The sequence below is a fragment of the Dermacentor variabilis genome, chromosome 5, assembly GCF_050947875.1.
Source record: "Dermacentor variabilis isolate Ectoservices chromosome 5, ASM5094787v1, whole genome shotgun sequence".
Classification (NCBI taxonomy): domain Eukaryota; kingdom Metazoa; phylum Arthropoda; class Arachnida; order Ixodida; family Ixodidae; genus Dermacentor; species Dermacentor variabilis.
Window position 1 is genome coordinate 24042775 of NC_134572.1, and position 18729 is coordinate 24061503.

The following is an 18729-nucleotide window of genomic DNA, read 5'->3' on the forward strand; positions in this document are numbered from 1 at the left end:
GTCAATTTCGTTAAGCATAAAAGGTGTTGGATAAGATTCAGTTTGAATTATTCCTAATGTGGACTGCCTGAGCTCGGTTGAGCTTCTGATGGGGGGAAGGAAAAAATCTCCTGCCGTCCTATAGTGTGAGGTGATCTCGTGAAATGTAGTAAGTGGGTCATTGTAGTAGCCGCAGTCGTCCTGGAGCAGCTCCCAATCGAAGATCTCCGTGGATAAAATTTTAATCGCAGCTTCGTGATCTATTCAAATGAATCGTTAAAGCTACCGTTCTTGCGCCGTTCCCATGACAGAACGTAACGTAAACAAATTTACACTTATGTAATTCACAAGTTGTCCTAATAGGTCGCCGTGCCTAAATCTTCTGACGGGATGAACGCTTACCGTACTTGCACCTACATAACGCGACCACAATTATAACGCGAGGGGGGAGTTCTGCCTCTCAGAAAAAGAATATATATTGCGATGATAACACGAAGTGATGCCGCAAGGAAACAGGCAACGACGCCTTAAAAGCCGAGGCCCGAAGGCAGTTCATTCATCGTTGATTCCAACTGCCGTCGCAGAATAGAGTGAAAGGATGAGTGCATGTACAATTTTGTCGTTGTCAAAGCTGAAGTCTTTGTCCCTGTCGGCGACAATGGCGTTGTCCTCCATACCACCACTGTGGTGGTATGGAGACAGGGAACACTTCAGAAGTACCCACAATCCACATGAACACGGCTTCATGCGCGGTAACGATTGCGGTGGTGCCTATACTTGCGGACAACTATCTGCGGCAATGATCGGAAAGCTACGGGGGCAGAGCTTCTGCACATGCGTTACCACGCCAAGTAGTCCGCGAGCGGTTAACAGTGCTTTTGGTTGCTCGAAACAGACGCTGAATCGACGCAGCTTCCACGTGCGACGGTTTCGCGACGGTTTCGCGGAAGGGAAAATCCGCAAAATAAGTAAACTGTTACATACAGTGGTGTATTTTGTCCTATTTAACTACTGCTAATAAGCTGTTTATATTTTCTCTTCGCGAGCTTAAACTAACGTGGATGAAAACACGGGACCCTTTTCAGAAGCGCTCTCTCTTGTGTGCGCTTTGCCTCCGTAGCTTTCCCTTCATTGCCACAGAAAGTTGCACGAGAGTTTAGTGGTTCAGCTTAGCTCTGTCTAGCTTAACTCACGTTGTTTGTGTCTCGAACGCGAATATAACGCGAGGCGTGTTTTTAGGAAGAAAATAAAAAAAGAAAGAAAAACAAACTAGCTTATATTTGTGTAAATATTTGTGTTATATTTAAATGTAATCAAGACAGTTTTCACATGGTCCCTGTACACGCGTGCTACAAAGATCACGATAGCAACACTAGAAGCTGCCACTGTAAATTGCCATATCTAACACTTTATAGGATCGTTACACTATTTGTAGCTGTAATACACTGAAAGCGAACACAAACACATCTCTTGATCGAATTCCCGTTGATCGGATACCCCGGACGGATTGCCTGTAGGCACGTCGTGACCTCCAGTGGTGGCATTTTTTCACGAAATCTCTAGTTTAGCGGTCTTTGAAGGCTAATATTTTCTGCTTCGACAAGCTGCTACGCCTATATAACTGCCGGTATACGTTCTCGCACGTCTTATGGTATATATGTGTCTATATAGGTGATGGTGGTGGTGGGGGTGGTGATGATGTTCCTACGAGCGGGTATGGCCTCCACGGGAGAACTGGCCGGCAATTGCTCCGCCTGAGCGTCTCTTTCGGCGCCAAATGTCTGGCCGCATGGCGATCAGCACTGTTACTCCTATACTACTTTTGTACAGCAATAGAATACCTTGGGGTAGGACCGAAGTATCAGGAAGGGGTCCGATAGAAGCATCGTTTATTCCTTTTAATAAACATTCCGCTCCGTAATAAGCAGTAAAATATAGCTGCTTTCTAGTGGAGTGGAAATTTGCGCGTTACGCCATCAATAGCTGCATTTTTTGTAACGTTTTCTTTCTTTTCCTCAGGTCACACTGGTCTGCATCGCTGCCCTTGCTACCGTGGTGTCGGCAGGGTTCTATGGCGGATACGGTGGATACGGAGGAGGATATGGTGGCGGCTATGGCGGCTATGGCGGCTATGGCGGCTATGGCGGCTACGGTGGTGGTTACGGGTACCACCCTGTAGGCCGCGTCTTTGCGTACTCGACGCATATTCATCACCCATCGTACGGTTACGGCCATGGTGGTTATGGTGGCTATGGTGGATACGGTTACGGACATGGCTACGGACACGGCTACGGCCATGGATATCATGGTTGAGGCAGCAACTGTGCACACTTTCCGTGTGAAGATGACTTGTGCAACGCTCACGGAGGGTTTCAAGTCTTCAGGATGATGTTGTCACCAAATTAAGATACTTTAGTGGATGGACAGCGTTTCTGCTGGTCCATCTTCAAGTGGAGATAGTGGGAAAAGAGTGATCTGTAAATAAAAGCGCATGCATGTTTCCTATCCTTTCATGTTCTGCGATCGTTTATTGAAACGGAATGCAATATTGCCATTTTTGTCTGATTGAATCAAACATTAACCTGTCAAGATAGCTTAATATCAAAACAGCCCCAAAACCATGGGCTCCACTGATGTAATATAGTCGTATATTCAGTGTTCAATTTTCCCTTTCCTATATCCGTTTCCCCAGTACAGGGTAGCAAGCTGGTCTTACACTAAACAGGATACAGAAACTCCTCCTATAAATCGCGATGAGGTCAGAAGCGCCTCGCAAGACATGAAACGAGGAAGAGCGGCAGGAGAAGCTGGAATAACAGTCGATTTAATAACAGATGGAGCAGGCATAATGCTTGGAAAACTGAGGGCTCTTTATACGAAGTGTCTATCGACTGCAAAGGACCCAGAAAACTGGAAGAATGCAAACATTATACTAATCCACAAAAAGGGAGACGTTAAAGAATTGGAAAACTATAGGCCCATTAGCTGACTTCCAGTACTATACAAAATATTTACCAAAATAACCTCCAGTAGAATAAGGGCAACATTGGACTTTAGTCAACCGAGGGAAGAGGCTGGCTTTAGGAAGGGATACTCTACAATGGATCACATCCATGTCATTAATCAGGTTATGGAGAAATCCGCAGAGTAAAATAAGCCTCCCTATATGGACTTTCATAGATTACGAAAATGCATTTGATAGAGTAGAGAAACCAACAGTCATAGTGGCATTACGTAATTTTGAGTACAGATAGCTTACGTAAATACCTTGGAAATGTCTGCAGAGGTTCTACAGCTAACTTAATTCTACACAAGAAAAGCAAGAAGATACCAATGAAGAAAGGTGTCGAACAGGGAGACACAATCTCCCCCATGCTATTCACTGCGTGCTTGAAAAAAGTATTCAGGCTATTAAACTGGGAAGGCTTAGAAGTAAAGATCGACGGCAAATATCTCAGCAACCTTCGGTTTGCCGATGACATTGCTCTATTGAGCAACAATGCAGACTAGTTACCACAAGTTATTGAGGGCCTTAACAGAGAGAGTGTAAGAGTGGGATTGAAGATTAATATGCAGAAGACAAAGATAATGATAAATATCCAGGCACAAGAACAAGAGTTCAGGATCGCCTATTGACCTCTAGAGTCTGTGAAGGAGTACGTTTACGTAGGCCAGTTAATCACAGGGAACCCTGAACATAAGAAAGAAGTTCACAGAAGAATTAAAATCGGGTGGATCGCATACGGCAGATATTGCCAGCTCCTCAGTGGAAGCTTACCATTATCATTGAAAAGAAGGTGTACAATCAGTGCATTTTACCAGTGCTGACATATGGGGCAGAGAATTGGAGACTGACAAAGAAGCTTTAAACAAGTTAAGCACCGCGCAAAGAGCGATGGAATGAAAATTGGAATTGGAATCTAGTTGGAAGCGGTTGACGCAGGACAGCGGTAATTAGAGATCGCAGGGCAAAGAAAGGAGACAACGAACGACTGACGTTAAATATTTATAGCATAGATGCGAATGAGTGGAGATGAAAGCTTGTCAGTGATATTATCTGGCGCTTTTCATGCCGGAATATTGCACATTTCGGCTGACCTTGTTCTAATATAGGCTCCACCGTTCTTAGCGGACGATTACTGAGCCTTCGCAAGGTTAATTTGTTGTCTCTGCGCTTGCTCAGGTGGCAGGGTGAATACTCAGGTTCGGTGGCGGTCTTATGTGCGAATGCAGGGCCACAAGCACCAATCACAAGAACAGGAACAAGCCGACCCTAATGCTGTAACACTTCCGTACCAAGGAGAAATAAGAAGTTTATCATCGCTATTTGTGGTCATTAAGAGTAGGCTTGTAGAATAACAAACACTTAACAACGAAATGATAGTCAGACTATAACTTAAATATTATAATAATTAATTAACTAGTAATTGTTCTACTCACTTCTACACAACTGAAGACACGCTAAATTGTATCGAAAAGACCACTCAAGGCTATCCGTAGAGTTTCCGGTATGGTATTGTATGAAGAACTTTATTTAGGTCCTGAAGGATCAGTCTGGGACTGATGCGTGCCGCTCCTACGTCGGAACAGGGAGGCTGAGCCCCTCTACCGTCACACGGGCCCTCTGGACAGCCCTGAGCTGGTTCGCCAGCACTTCACTGTGCAGCATCCGCTGCCACCACTGTTCCCCTCGAGAACTATCGCCGGCCTTAGAACAGAATTTTAAGACATCAAAACAGGGTTGCACTGAAGGGCGTGCGGTTGGCTACCATAATGCGGAGTATAGCCGTGGATGAATCGTAGAGCAATGGACAAAGTGTGCCGCCGGCGGTCGCACACTCGTTGACCAGTGTAAGCCTTATATATCCAAATAGGTTCGAAAAGTCTGGTTCATCGCAAAAAAATATCAAAACAGCATAAGGATCCGCAGCCACGATGCCTCCCTTACGTAAGGGCATTTACTCATTGGCCGGTGTTACGGCAGTCGCCGCTCACGATGGCAATTTCCGTTATATAACGACACAATGATCGCGGCGATGGCCAATGGGGGGACGACGCTTCTGAAAGAAACTTCAGTAAATATGAACCCAGTTTTGATTCAACTACAATATTCGCGCTCTGAGGAGCCTGTTCATGTTTCAGCTTTACTATCGTGCTGTGCACCACCCCCTTCCCTCCACAAAGACACACTTTTTTGTCGTTACCATTTGGCGACATATTCGATATTGCGGATTTCCGCGCGTGTAACTCATTCCGTTAAAAACAAGTGTTCGTCGCGTATATGCACGGCTATGCAAGTGCTGAGACAGGCCTGGCACTGTGCGGTCCGATGTGCCTCGAGTGCTGCGTTGAGAGAGGAGCCACGTGCAAGAAAAAAAGAAAGAAAATTGGCTTTGACGAGAAGTGTTACAAGGCCCGTTTAAGTTCCTGTTTCTTGCACCCAGTGCTTCTTGGTTCTCTGAACCAAGCATGCTCACCTCTTGCTGAAAATCCAGTTGTAAATTTGCGCCTTAATAACACGATCATGGCCTGACAAGGAGCATTACCAGCCATGTTATTTTTTTTTTCTTCGTGATGCACGCTCTAAGGAGGTTTGTAAGGGACCTATGTTTAGGGCACGTGTCGCAATGACCGGTGATGATAAATGCACGCGTGTTATAGCACCGATGACTCAATTAAATTGAGGTCATAGAGAGCATGGAACACGCGCCATCGCTGCAGCGGGCCAAACGGCACGCTTCGCTGATCTCGACAGTTCAGGATCGCATGCATGCGAACAGAAACATAAAGGTCGTAAGCACAAAAAGATCATCGGCAGAATCCTCCAACAAGTAATTGTGCTTGTGGGTGTTAACGCATGTTATGCCCCATTAACATTGATAGTGCCCTTATGCTTGTTAACATTTCGTGTTTTCTGGCCCAGCATGCAATATTAGACCCAATATTGGCATTGTCAAGGGCTACGGGTTTCAAACACTTACCACCTACTGGCAATGGGAGGCGAACCTAACTCGAAGCTATTCTGATTATGCGAATAAAAACGGAAGACTCTAGTGGTTCATGTTAAATGTTAAGAATATCTTAATCTATTGCATGTGCTTGTTAACGCTTATGGCGTTTAGTACTTAACCATGCCGAACACGCTTTGCAAGAAAAGAACGGGCGGAAAATTAACTTCGGCCGCAGTGAGTATTTAATGCGCTGCCAGCATTTTCTTCAGCAATACTTGCCATATGAACACAGCCAGTTGTGGTGGCGCCTCAGTGTGCCCTGCCCAAAGGTCTCGTTCCACGTTAAGAGACAACACCTCCTGCGAAGGCTGGACAAGATAATGAGTGATATGACTTAGAATAGCGATTTGGGAGAGTCCTTTGAAGTTCAGGGCGTGTTCGCAACGCAAGGCACCGAAGTTCGGAAAGGGAATAGTTAGGTTAGTGAAGCAAGAACAAAAGCAAGCGCTTGTTCTCTATTCCGCTATAATCAGACGTTTCAGTTTCCGAGCTTTGTGCTGCAGTCACGCCATAAACTACATGAACTGAGAGAAGTACGACTTTGTTATTACATTGGGGCTATTTCTTGTAAATTTATTTTTCTGCAACGCACTGTAGGATCAACAATATGGATTGCACGATAGCCATCTGGAATCAGGTCAATAGGTTTTGCAATATTTAACTACAGTTTAGTGTACCAGGATCGCCACATATCCTGCGCGCCCTCTTAAAAGTTGTAAGTAGCTAAAGAAAGCGACGTGACAGCCAATTTCTAAAGCCGTTCCACTATAGAGGTCTAACAAAAGATCCTCCGTATTCTTCTCGATATTCCCAACATAAGGTTGGCATCCTTTTTCTCTTAGCTAGGCACGTCATAGGAGAGATATATAAAAAAAAATTACAGTGTTGTGTGTCAGAAATGAACCTAGCATTCCGTACAAGCTGCATGTAGGAATACTCTAAATTCTTTCACGCCGTTTTTTGAGTATTTGATGGCTCCATCAAATCCCCACACCTTCCCTGTCGACACGCCTAAGCACTGCCCTGGGCGCCTCCATTCATACATTACTTGAGCGAAAGCTAACTTTGAAACGCGCTGTGACTAAAACTTTTTATGGGCATCTGAGATGCCCTTTCGACAATATAGCTCTCGGGAGGGCACATCGTTTTTGCGTTAGTCAGCAGTAGTGCCACGTTGACCGCAGTCGAGAACGCTCGAACATAAAAGAACATTTCTGTTGCACGTTACAACGAGTGTTCACACTAGGAAACACATCAAGTGAATCAAGTAGGCGCGAAAAACACGCCGAATAATCAATGATAAACGGAGCTAACAACGTGGGCTAAACCGCCGGTTCCAATCTCGGTGGCAAAATCAACGCTATGCATTACCAGGACCCGAGAACTACATTCCGCTCCTTAACAATTAAAGAAAAAAGCACATAGTAGAGCCTTTAAATTATGCAGACTCTAACGAATCACTAAGTCGAGCGCCTTACCCTTACAAAAATTTTTATAGAAAGTCCATAGACAGTCTATAGACATTTGTCTATGAAGTCTATAGACTGTCTATAGACATTTCTTTAGACTAGTCTATAGACAGTCTATAGATTTATGGCCATACACTTTTTATAGACTAGTCTATAAAAAGTCTGAGTCTATAGACTGTCTATAGACAGTCTATAGACTTATGGCCATACACTTTTTATAGACTAGTCTATAAAAAGTCTGAGTCTATAGACTGTCTATACACAGTCTATAGACAGTCTATAGATTTATGGCCATACTTTTTATAGACTAGTCTATAAAAAGTCTGAGTCTATAGATTGTCTATAGACTGTCTATAGACTTATGGCCATACACTTTTTATAGACTAGTCTATAAGAAGTCTGAGTCTATAGACTGTCTATAGACGGTCTATAGACTTATGGCCATATACTTTTTATAGACTAGTCTATAAAAAGTCTGAGTCTATATACTGTCTATACACTGCCTATAGACAGTCTAGAGACTTATGGCCATACACTTTTTATAGACTAGTCTATAAGAAGTCTGAGTCTATAGACTGTCTATAGACTGTCTATGGACAAGTGTATAGGCTTACAGTTCTACTTTTGTAGACTGAAGTCTATAGAATGTCTACAGATGAGATTTGTCCGTAGACATTTTAAACACTTCAGTCTACAAAAGTAGAACTATATATACAGTTCTACTTTTGTAGACTGAAGTCTATGGAATGTCTATATACAAATGTATATAGATAGTCTATAGACATTCTATAGACTTCAGTCTACAAAAACAGAACTTTATAGTCCGATACACTTTTTTTCTATGACATTCTGCAGACATTTGTTAACAAATATGAATTTTTTTTAAATCTATAGGCACTCTATATACACAGACATCTTATAGACAAGTCTACAAAGAGTGTATAAGGCCATAACTCCATAGCGGCTATCTACAAGTTAGTTTACATTTTTGTTTACATGCGGTAGCAAAAAGTTTTGAATGTATTTATGCATGTGCACCTGTTCCTTTTCATCTGCACTTATGCATTACCGTTAGTAGATTAATAATGCTTCTGAACCAGCTGTACTTTCATATATGTTGCACAAACAGAAAGAATTTATATAGTGCTGAATCATGCAGTGCGAAAAATAAAACAAATGCGCCAGCAATGCATTCACCGTTTTTATTGCTCGATATAATAGATGAATTCCTTAAATTCATGTCGTATGCTATTATGGAAACAGATTAAATATTTACACTACTCCTTGGCAAGCATGGTCGCCAGGCTGGCCTTGACCTTTGTGTCATTAGTCCCAAAGGTGCTGCTGGTGTATGCTGCAAATAAGTAGATGCAGCAATATGAGGCAAAAATAACAAGTGTATATTCTTTGTGTGTTCATTAAGCAGCTTAATATATTTGCTCAAACCATCGAAGTCAATACTTAATGCGGTTTAACTATGACTAATGGCTGCTTGTCAATACAAATCAGCACCTTTATAGAATGTTTTATTGCATGGTATGGTGAACAATTAAACAGTCACAACTGCTGCTCGTGCCAGCAACAGTATGTTCCCTTTTATGACACGTTCATATATGATGCATTATTGTACTTATCCCAAATGGTCTCTATATTTATTGCTGAAACGTTACCCAGTTGGGCTGTCTGTACATTTTTTTTTGGCTGGTAGTTAAGTATGCCCGTGCAGAGGGATATTTTCAGAAGACGTGACTGGAATATTCACAGTATCATGCCTAAGATTGTAATTTATTTTGCTTAATACACATTTAAATGTCTTTCTCATACTTTTAAATGAATGGGTGATTGGCCATAACTTCAACGGAAGGCAGATGGGCTGATTGTATCGATATGGTCACTTAATTTGTTACAGGTAATGAGGCCTCTTGGGCGTGCTAACAGGTTTCCAAGTTAGGTATACCACATGAGCACCCGAAATACCACACGAGCACTTTGTGTCATGGCACGACAGATATGCACCTCCTAGGAAACAGAACTGATAGTATAGTTCGAATGAATTCTATTACAGTAAATTATTTAAGGTACTTTGAAAGATGAAAATTTTTTCTAGGCTATCGAGGTTCAGGACGTTTAGTTAACGCAAAAAAACACATATTGAGTAAGAAATGCCTTGTCAGTAAGCTTGACTTTCTTTTATTTTTCAATAAATGGAACCAATTTCCTTCAATTTTTATCAGGTGAAACGTTTTAAAAATATATTTAACTCAGAGATTCTCTGGAAACTTTGTATGACATATAACAAGACAGCATACCTATGTGGCCATTTTAAAATTTCCCGACCTTTTTCCAAGCCTTCCCTGGCTGTTCTCATGAAAATTTTCTGGCAATCTATGACGCCTGCAGCTTAAGTGCAATAAAAAAAATATTGTGGTTTAATGCTTGCCAAGTACTGCCAGTCCATAATATTTAGATAAAACGAATAACACGTCAGTCACTTGACATGCAGTGTTAGATTCAACTGACTTGAATCCCTTGATTAATAAAGCTGACAAGGGCTTCGGCAAGTTCGTAATTGATGGCCACACGAGTACAGCACGGAAGACACAGAGACACACGTAAAGCAAATGCAACAATGTGAGGAAAAACTATACAATGAGTTATACAATTAGTTATTTTTACGCTTCAGTAGCGGTTTTCAATATAATTTGCTCTCATCACTTATGCCTCTAGTTAACTTTGTTTACCTCTGACTAAAGACTACATGGGAATATTAATCAGTACCATTATGATGTTTCGTTATACTACAGTATGATAAGCAGTTAGACAACCGTAATGGTCGCCGGTGCCAGCAACGGTACGTTTCGTTTTAGGACAGCTTCATGTGACACACAGTGTACTTATAAAAATAAAAGAAATGCGAGAATCCCAAACGATTCCTATAATAATACTTGTTGAAACAAAGATACCCGGCTGGACTGTGCACATTTTTCAGGTGTTAATACAATATGCCCGTGCCGAACGAACATGCTCAGCATACTGACTGCAGTTTTGAACAATCACGTTAAGATTTGCAATTTACTTCCGCTTAGAACAGTCTGCAATGTCTCTTTTCTCATACTTCGAGATGAATACATTTGCCACACTTTCAGTAGAATGCACATGAATGGGGGCGTACTGATCAGGTCACTTATCAACTAAAACATGTTACGATCTCTTAGGTGTGTTGATAAGGGTAGAACAAATGCAATGCCCACTGAATTATTTGAATAATCTGTGCGTTATCTACTTAGAAAAGACCACCAAATTGATAATCTGGCTCTTTTTTTCTTTTGTACAGCGCATATTGTATGCAGTCTGTCCAAGACGACGGCGCTACATGCAACAGTAATGAAAACCGGAACACTTATTACGCACGACAATGGCTTCATACCATGCACGATTAGCACAATGCGAATCTGCGCCAGCAGCTGCCTTGTGATTAAGAGCACGTAAACTACAGAACGCCGAAGCATCGGAAGCCGCTTAACGCTTTTCATATAGCTCGAAAGATAACTTCTGCTGCTAAATTGTTTAAAAAAGAGACAAAAAACAAATCTTTCAACTACCGTCAAACGCAATGCCTTCAGTTTGAAACGTGTAAAGGTGTTCCCGGAGCGACTAATTTATTGTTCTCTAATTTTTTCCGCTAAGTTGCGGAGCTGCAAGTGACTAAGCTTATCGCAGGTTTCATGCTCCAAAAGCGTTTGTGGTTGCATATAAATAGATTGGGTGAATCTAGAGATTTCTACTAGATATTTCTTCAAGTCTCGTGTTTTGCTTGCTGTAACTTCCCAAAATTATTTAGATTGGTTGCCAGGAACCTTAAAAATACTGCTACTTTTAAACTATGCGAAAACGGCAGCGCACACACTGCTGATGCATGCCCCGCAAACACGGCCTTTCATCCTAGTACGCTAGCAGTTATTCAACTATGCCTGTCTGTTTGAAAATTCTTGATGCTAACACAATTTCGAGATATCTGCGTAAAGCGTGTCACGAGAATTTCGCTACACATACGGTGCAGCATTCATCGCGGCCGGTACAAGCGCCACTAAATGAGATCTACCACACTGGCTGCCCAACACACACAATCCGCTTAGTGGTAGCTCAGTATCAAGTTAAAACATGGTGTACTTCCTTTTTTACGCACCTAAGCTATAATGATAAAATCAACAATCACGAGCGATCGCTCGCCGTAAAACATTCCGTATAGTAGAAGCGAGAACAGGAGCGCGTTATCAAACCATGTCAACGACAAACCGACACTATACCCGAGTCGCCTGCGCTACGTGCAGCCGGTTCGCGCTACGAAATGCGCTCACATAATCATGAGGTATTGACGCAAAACGTCTTTGATAAAGCTTACCATTCAATGTAGTTGACGTGTGATGCCACAAAGAAGACACGCATACACAGACACCAACGTTCAGTGAGACACCGCACGCCGGCACAACCGTTTACGTGCCCGGCGCGCTCGTTGAGACGGCGCACCGCCGCGCATGCGCAAGAACTCCGAGCATGCGCAGGAGCTCCGCGCGAAGGGCGTGCGCGCTCGGAGGAGTGTGAGCGCCTTTTCCTCCTTCATTTTTTTCTTTGTCTCTTTCTCTTTCTCTGATGCGCCATGCGCGCCGGAACGGGTGGCTTTTCTTTTCCGTTATGCATTTTTTTCGTGGACGAAGGATATGCGCTGGCAGGTTGTAAGACAAACGCTGTGGGCTATCGTATCAGACTGGAACGCTAACATGAATGCGCTGTTTGTAAAAGCCGTTACGGTGCCCTTCAGACGTTTTAGACGCATTATTGTCAGCGTCGATGAGTAATACAGCGTATTTGTAGCATATCTTCCAGCGTACCGCTAAATGTGATGCCCGCACGTATGTTAGTGCTAATTTTCTGTTCTGATGATAGGTCAAAGCAATCAGTACAGCATTGAGGTACTCATATGCGTGGCTGCGCAGGCATACCGTCGGCGAAATACTGGGTGGGCTCAGAGAATTTGGCACCTATTTTAAGTGAATGAGAAACGTTGATGAGTTTATAGTGCAGGATATTAGGCAACAAAAGCCGCCCGATGTCAGTGACGCAGCCGAGATATGAAGACAATGTGAAAAGTATCCGAGAATCGGACGACACACAACGCGAACACCACATGCGCGACATCGGTTCATGGCACATTCACAAAGTCCGCGTTGTCAGCTACAAACATTACGAGTGTCTTTGCTGTTAGCTTGATGCCTGTTTCGAATCCACTTGTATCTGAAGCTGGCGTTCATAACATATATTTTAACAATTGGATCGGCGTTTTGCTTCCGTTATTCTACTGCCGCAAAAGTGATGCGACAACTGTGAAGACTGTCTTGGGATTGCCGAGAGTGACTACGTAGATCATATGTGATCAACAAATGCGTAGGTATACACTATGTGTATACTAAAGTCTACAAATAGGCTCTATAGCAATCTCAGCAGTATACAACTTTAGTGGCTTATATCAAATACCTGCGCTTGGTTACAGCGTACACGGGTTGGGCCCAGATTAACGATGTTTGTCTATAGTTAATCTATAGACATGCAAGACCACGACAACTCAGAGGTGGTGAATTCACCACCTGGTCTGCGGGCTTTCGCCACTTATTCACCCCCTTTGCCACATCTTCACCATCTGACCTTCACCACCTGGTCTTCGCGAAGTGTACGTCCGGGAAGCAGCCAGGTTTAGGGCCTTCGGGTGCCTGGAAGACCTTGGTGACTCGGACGGTGCCTGCTCCGCCGCGATCCTCGTTCGGTGCAGCTGCACTGAACGCAGACTAGCAGTCTGCACGGTTTGCCCGCCGCGCCAGGGTTGCGGTGCCGTCGTGCATGAACCAGTGCCATATCATCGCGTTCGCAGAGGGCGGGGGGTATGGGAACTCGGAATTACATATTATCGACTTTCTTCTATAGACATTCAATACACCAGGAGTAGAGAAAAAAATAGAAACCTTGTCGACTATTGTCCATAATATAGAGAGTCAACAGACAAAGTATGGACAAAAATAAATAGAAACTGTATCGGCTTTCGTCTACAGGTAGCCCATATAGAGGGGAAGTAGACAAAGAAGAAACAAACTCCCTATCGAATTTTTTCTATAGACCGTCTATAGACTGCGAGTAGACAAAAAGAAATAGAAATCTTATCGACTTTCGTCTACAGAAAGTCTATATACAAAGTATATGGACAAAAATAAACAGACACTGTATCGACGTTCGTCTAAAAGTAGTCCATAGAGGGGAAATAGACAAAAAGAAACAAACACCTTATCGACTTTTTCTATAGACCGTCTATAGACAGCGAGTAGACAAAAATAGAAACCTTATCGACTTTCGTCTATAGAAAGTCTATAGACAAAGTATGGACAAAAATAGATAGAGACTGTTTCCACTTTCGTCTATAGGTAGTTCATAAAGGGGAAGTAGGCAAAGAAGACACAAACACCTTATCGACTTTTTTCTATAGACCGTCTATAGACTGAGAGTAGACAAAAAGAAATAGAAACCCTATCGACTTTCGTCTATAGAAAGTCTATAGACAAAGTATGGACAAAAATAGATAGAGACTGTATGCACTTTCGTCTGTACGTATTCTATAGAGGGGAAGCAGATAAAAAGGAAACAAACACCTTATCGACTTTTTTCTATAGACCGTCTATAGACTGCGAATAGACAAAAATAAATAGAAACCCTATCGACTTTCGTCTATAGAAAGTCTATAGACAAAGTATGGACAAAGATAGATAGAGACTGTGTCTACTTTCGTCTGTAGGTATTCTATAGAGGGGAAGCAGACAAAAAAGAAACAAACACCTTATCGACTTTTTTCTATAGACCGTCTATAGACTGCGAGTAGACAAAAAGAAATAGAAACCCTATCGACTTTCGTCTATAGAAAGTCTATAGACAAAGTATGGACAAACATAGATAGAGACTGTATCCACTTTCGTCTGTAGGTATTCTATAGAGGGGAAGCAGATAAAAAGGAAACAAACACCTTATCGACTTTTTTCTATAGACCGTCTATAGACTGCGAATAGACAAAAAGAAATAGAAACCCTATCGACTTTCGTCTATAGAAAGTCTAAAGACAAAGTATGGACAAAAATAGATAGAGACTGTGTCGACTTTCGTCTGTAGGCATTCTATAGAGGGGAAGCAGACAAAAAGGAAACAAACACCTTATCGACTTTTTTCTATAGACCGTCTATAGACTGCGAATAGACAAAAGGAAATAGAAACCCTATCGACTTTCGTCTATAGAAAGTCTAAAGACAAAGTATGGACAAAAATAGATAGAGACTGTGTCGACTTTCGTCTGTAGGCATTCTATAGAGGGGAAGCAGACAAAAAGGAAACAAACACCTTATCGACTTTTTTCTATAGACCGTCTATAGACTGCGAATAGACAAAAAGAAATAGAAACTTTATCGACTTTCGTCTATAGACAGTCTATAGACTTTATATCAACAAAAGTCCAAATCTATAGAAAGGAAAGGTCGTCTATGAAAAGTCTATAGACTTTCTATAGACAGTCTAAAGTCATTTTTGTAAGGGTAGCCGCCAAAAGAGGCCAGTCGCGCAACTCAGCTTGAACGGCCCACCGTTTGGACCACATAATATATGTGACGCGGTAAAGCTAAGACAACCGAATCCAGCAATTAGGCGCCTAAGCCTCGTCCAGTGCATCCCTCCTTTAGAATGAACGAACTCTTCTTCCGCACGGCTCTCAGCGCTGTGCCAAGGAGCGGCCGCATAAGCCTTCGTTTCGGGCCACTTATCTTTTATTTATTTCTCCGTTCACCCTACGCAATATTTCTGCTGTTTCCAGCGCAGTTACTGTCTTAAATTATGAACGGGCAGCCGCGTCGTCGTACGTCTCAGCTTAGGAGAAGTGGTACGCTTTCCGCCAATTACCCTTACGAAGGGGGAAAAAAATCCGCGGCAGCGTTCCCTCGTCTCAAGAGGGTATATGGCGGTGTGTGTATATACGAGTGGGGGACTTCAGGGGCCGCTGCGGCACGACGTTCAGAAAGCACCGTTTGCTCGGAGCTAAAAAGCTCGCATATCATATCCAACAATGTGTGCCGGATACGAGTGCCTTAAGTGCATGGCTATACCACTCGCAGTCGCTGATCTAGCACAGGGTACCTTAGGGAAGCACTAGCATTATGCGCGTTCTGACTAAGGAAGAAATGCCGTAATGTTCGGTAGCAGGAAAGGATGCTCTGACGGGGCTCGTCCGTCTCCGAGGCTCAGTATTTGTGAAACTAGCTGCTAAATGAATAATTATTTCGCATGCAGACATCAAGCATTGTTTAATGTAAGTGTTAAAGTTACAGGCGAAAAGTGAATACTCATGTGAAAGGCTCACGAAAGTATTAACATTACTATATATGCAGGCAAACGTACATGAAAACATAAAATAGGCGAGCCTAAAAGAAGACTGCGGCCAGGAGATCAACAGTACCTGTGTGTAAAAGGAAAAAAATTGAGAAAAGATAAACACCGAGAAAAGTACAGATGAACACAATTCAAAACCAAAGAAACCGAGAGAGAGAGAGAGAGAGAGAGAGAGAGAGAGAGAGGGATACAATATTCTGACTGGCTTTTCACTTTAAGTTGCTCTAAACTAGAGAAAGTGCTCACTTCATGCGAATGGCCTATTAGAACACTTGTACTTCACGAAAGGTATAAAGAGATTAACACGCCAGGGTTCTCTCTCCCTTGCTTAAGGCAGGCCGCTTAAGAATCAGCTGCCCCAGGCACATAAACAAAGGTATAGATTAACGCGAATGTTTCTTGAACTGCGAAGCCGTTCTTCTGAGAAACAGGTTTCCATTAGCTTCTTGCTCATTTAAGCTGAATACCTACCATATCTCGTCATGACTTGCTGAATGGCCAGTTCATTCTGCGGCAGCGCTGTTCGCGCATATTGACGCTGAAAGATCACTTGGTACCATTATATGTGACGCATGAAATCCCAAGCCAAGTCTATCAGTGCCCACACAGGCTCATTAGGAAGGTATACTAACTGTTCTCGGCGTAACCCCCGTGTAGGGAAGCGAACCCGGCAATTGTATGGTTGACTTCCCTAGCTTTCCTCCTCTCGTTTTTTCTCCCTTCTCTAACAGACCACTCACACTTGTGTTGCCTTGCGTTTGCTTCTAAACTGGCATAGCTGTACTACAAAACATGGGCATAACTATGTTAAAACGCTCTCAATTCTTGCTACTATTCGCTAAACCGAATTTCTTTGTAATTAACTATGTGCTATGCATTGGTGCCAACAACACGCATGCTCGTCACTTCTTACTTCCTTAGTGGTATATCGCTTCGCGTCCTGTAAATCAGACCACCACTTTCTGTCCTTCGCTACGACACAGCCACGGACCAGGTGAGAAACCCAATCTTAATGCAAGCAACAAGATGCGCGTCATTACGAGTAGTTCTGATACAGTAGAAAACTGATACCCACCGAGGTGACTTGGCGACTATAACGTTCAGCTGTTGAAAATAAGGTGGCGGGTTCGATTAATACCTATGGCGGTCGCTCATGTATCAGGTTTTAGGCGCACAATAAAAAATTCTTCGTTGTCCAAATTATTTCGGTCGTCCAAAGCATTTCTGTTGCTTTCGAACGTACAACTCAACTAGCGGTTAGTCACTCATGAATTCCCCTCACGGATGAGTTCCATGCTCGGAACATTCTTTAAAAATGGCAACATCAATAGTGTCCTATAAGTTAAAAGATATTTCTATTGCCATTGAAAATTCACATAGAGTGTCCCTGATGCATGTCTTCTTAATCATATATATAAATATATATATATATATATATATATATATATATAGAACGTACGAAAGGCGTGGCAGTTAATCGGAAGGCAAACATACAGTTTGCCACCCTGCACCGGGTAATGGGTAAGGGGTGCCCTAAAGATAAAAACAAGAGCACACGCAAAGAGAGACAGATACATAAAAACACATACATACGCACACACATTACAGATCATGGGAGTGTCAGAAACGTACGACAAGGTCGCTTGAACGGAAAAATTTCATCGCCTTCTGGTGTGAAGGCCGTATCAACCGGCACTCTACGGAGTTACGCCGCGAAGTGTTTCTTCGTCATTCTCAAATACCTTTCTGATTTCCGCTTGCAAAACAGGCAGTGCCACGTCGCACTTCTGTAGTTGTCTGTACCATCTTGTCACTGCCTATTTCAGTGATAATGATACACTACTTCTAAATGCACCCTTACGTTTTCCTAGACAAAACTATTTCATTCGCGCAAGGTACAACTTGAGATCGTAGAAACTCACGTTTACTGTGATCGCAGTTTAATGGAGGTTGCCTGCGCTCGGCCAGTAGGTGGTGCGATTCACAGCATATTAAACACGCCCCTTTCTTATAATTGCGCTTTGTCCTAGGTAGACGCTGTTACTCTTTGTTCACCATCATATAATAGCGTTAATGCATAAGAAAAGAGCAGATTGGGTGAGGGAACAAACGCGAGTTAATGACATCTTAGTTGAAATCAAGAAAAAGATATGGGGGGGTGGGCATGGGCAGGACATGTAATGAGGACGGAAGATAACCGATGGTCATTAAGAGTTACGGACTGGATTCCAAGGGAAGGGAAGCGTAGCAGGGAGCGGCAGAAAGTTAAGTGGGCGGATGAGATTAGGAAGTTTGCAGGGACGACATGGCCACAATTAGTACATGACCGGGGTTGTTGCAGAAGTATGGGAGAGGCCTTTGCCCGGCAGTGGGCGTAACCAGGCTGATGATGATGATATAATAGCAGGCCCGAAATGCCAGCACGCCCGCTCAATCGTGGGGGCATGGTATGTCTGAACTACAAGAAACAAATAATTCGGCCCACGTAGACGCCACCCCCCACCGCTTCGTAATCCACGTGGTATAATCGGTGAACGTTATAGAAAAAAAAAGCCAATAAGAAATGTCAACTGATTCGGCGCACTCTGCTGTGCTAAGTAGCTAGCGTCCGTAGCTACACTACACATACAGTGGGCGGGGCTGTGGCTTACTACAGACGTTTTAGAGTACTCTGTGCGATACCATGAAAAGCCCTGCAGGTCAAGAACTAAACGCGAACGGGAATGTCGCAGGTGGGCCACTGATTTTTAATGCGAAGCGTGCTTTGTCTTATTCCTGGCACTTTGTAGCCGAAGATTCCTGTC

At 43.0% G+C, this 18729-nt stretch overlaps 1 protein-coding gene across 1 annotated transcript in view; it reads right to left on the reverse strand.

Moving 5' to 3' along the window:
- LOC142582356 (uncharacterized) overlaps positions 1 to 18729 on the reverse strand; it is a 261253-nt gene that overhangs the window by 56197 nt on the left and 186327 nt on the right. Inside the window, exon 3 of the mRNA XM_075691976.1 lies at positions 6210 to 6298. Coding sequence (XP_075548091.1) covers positions 6210 to 6298 — 89 coding nt within the window. The remainder of the gene's footprint in view (positions 1 to 6209; positions 6299 to 18729) is intronic.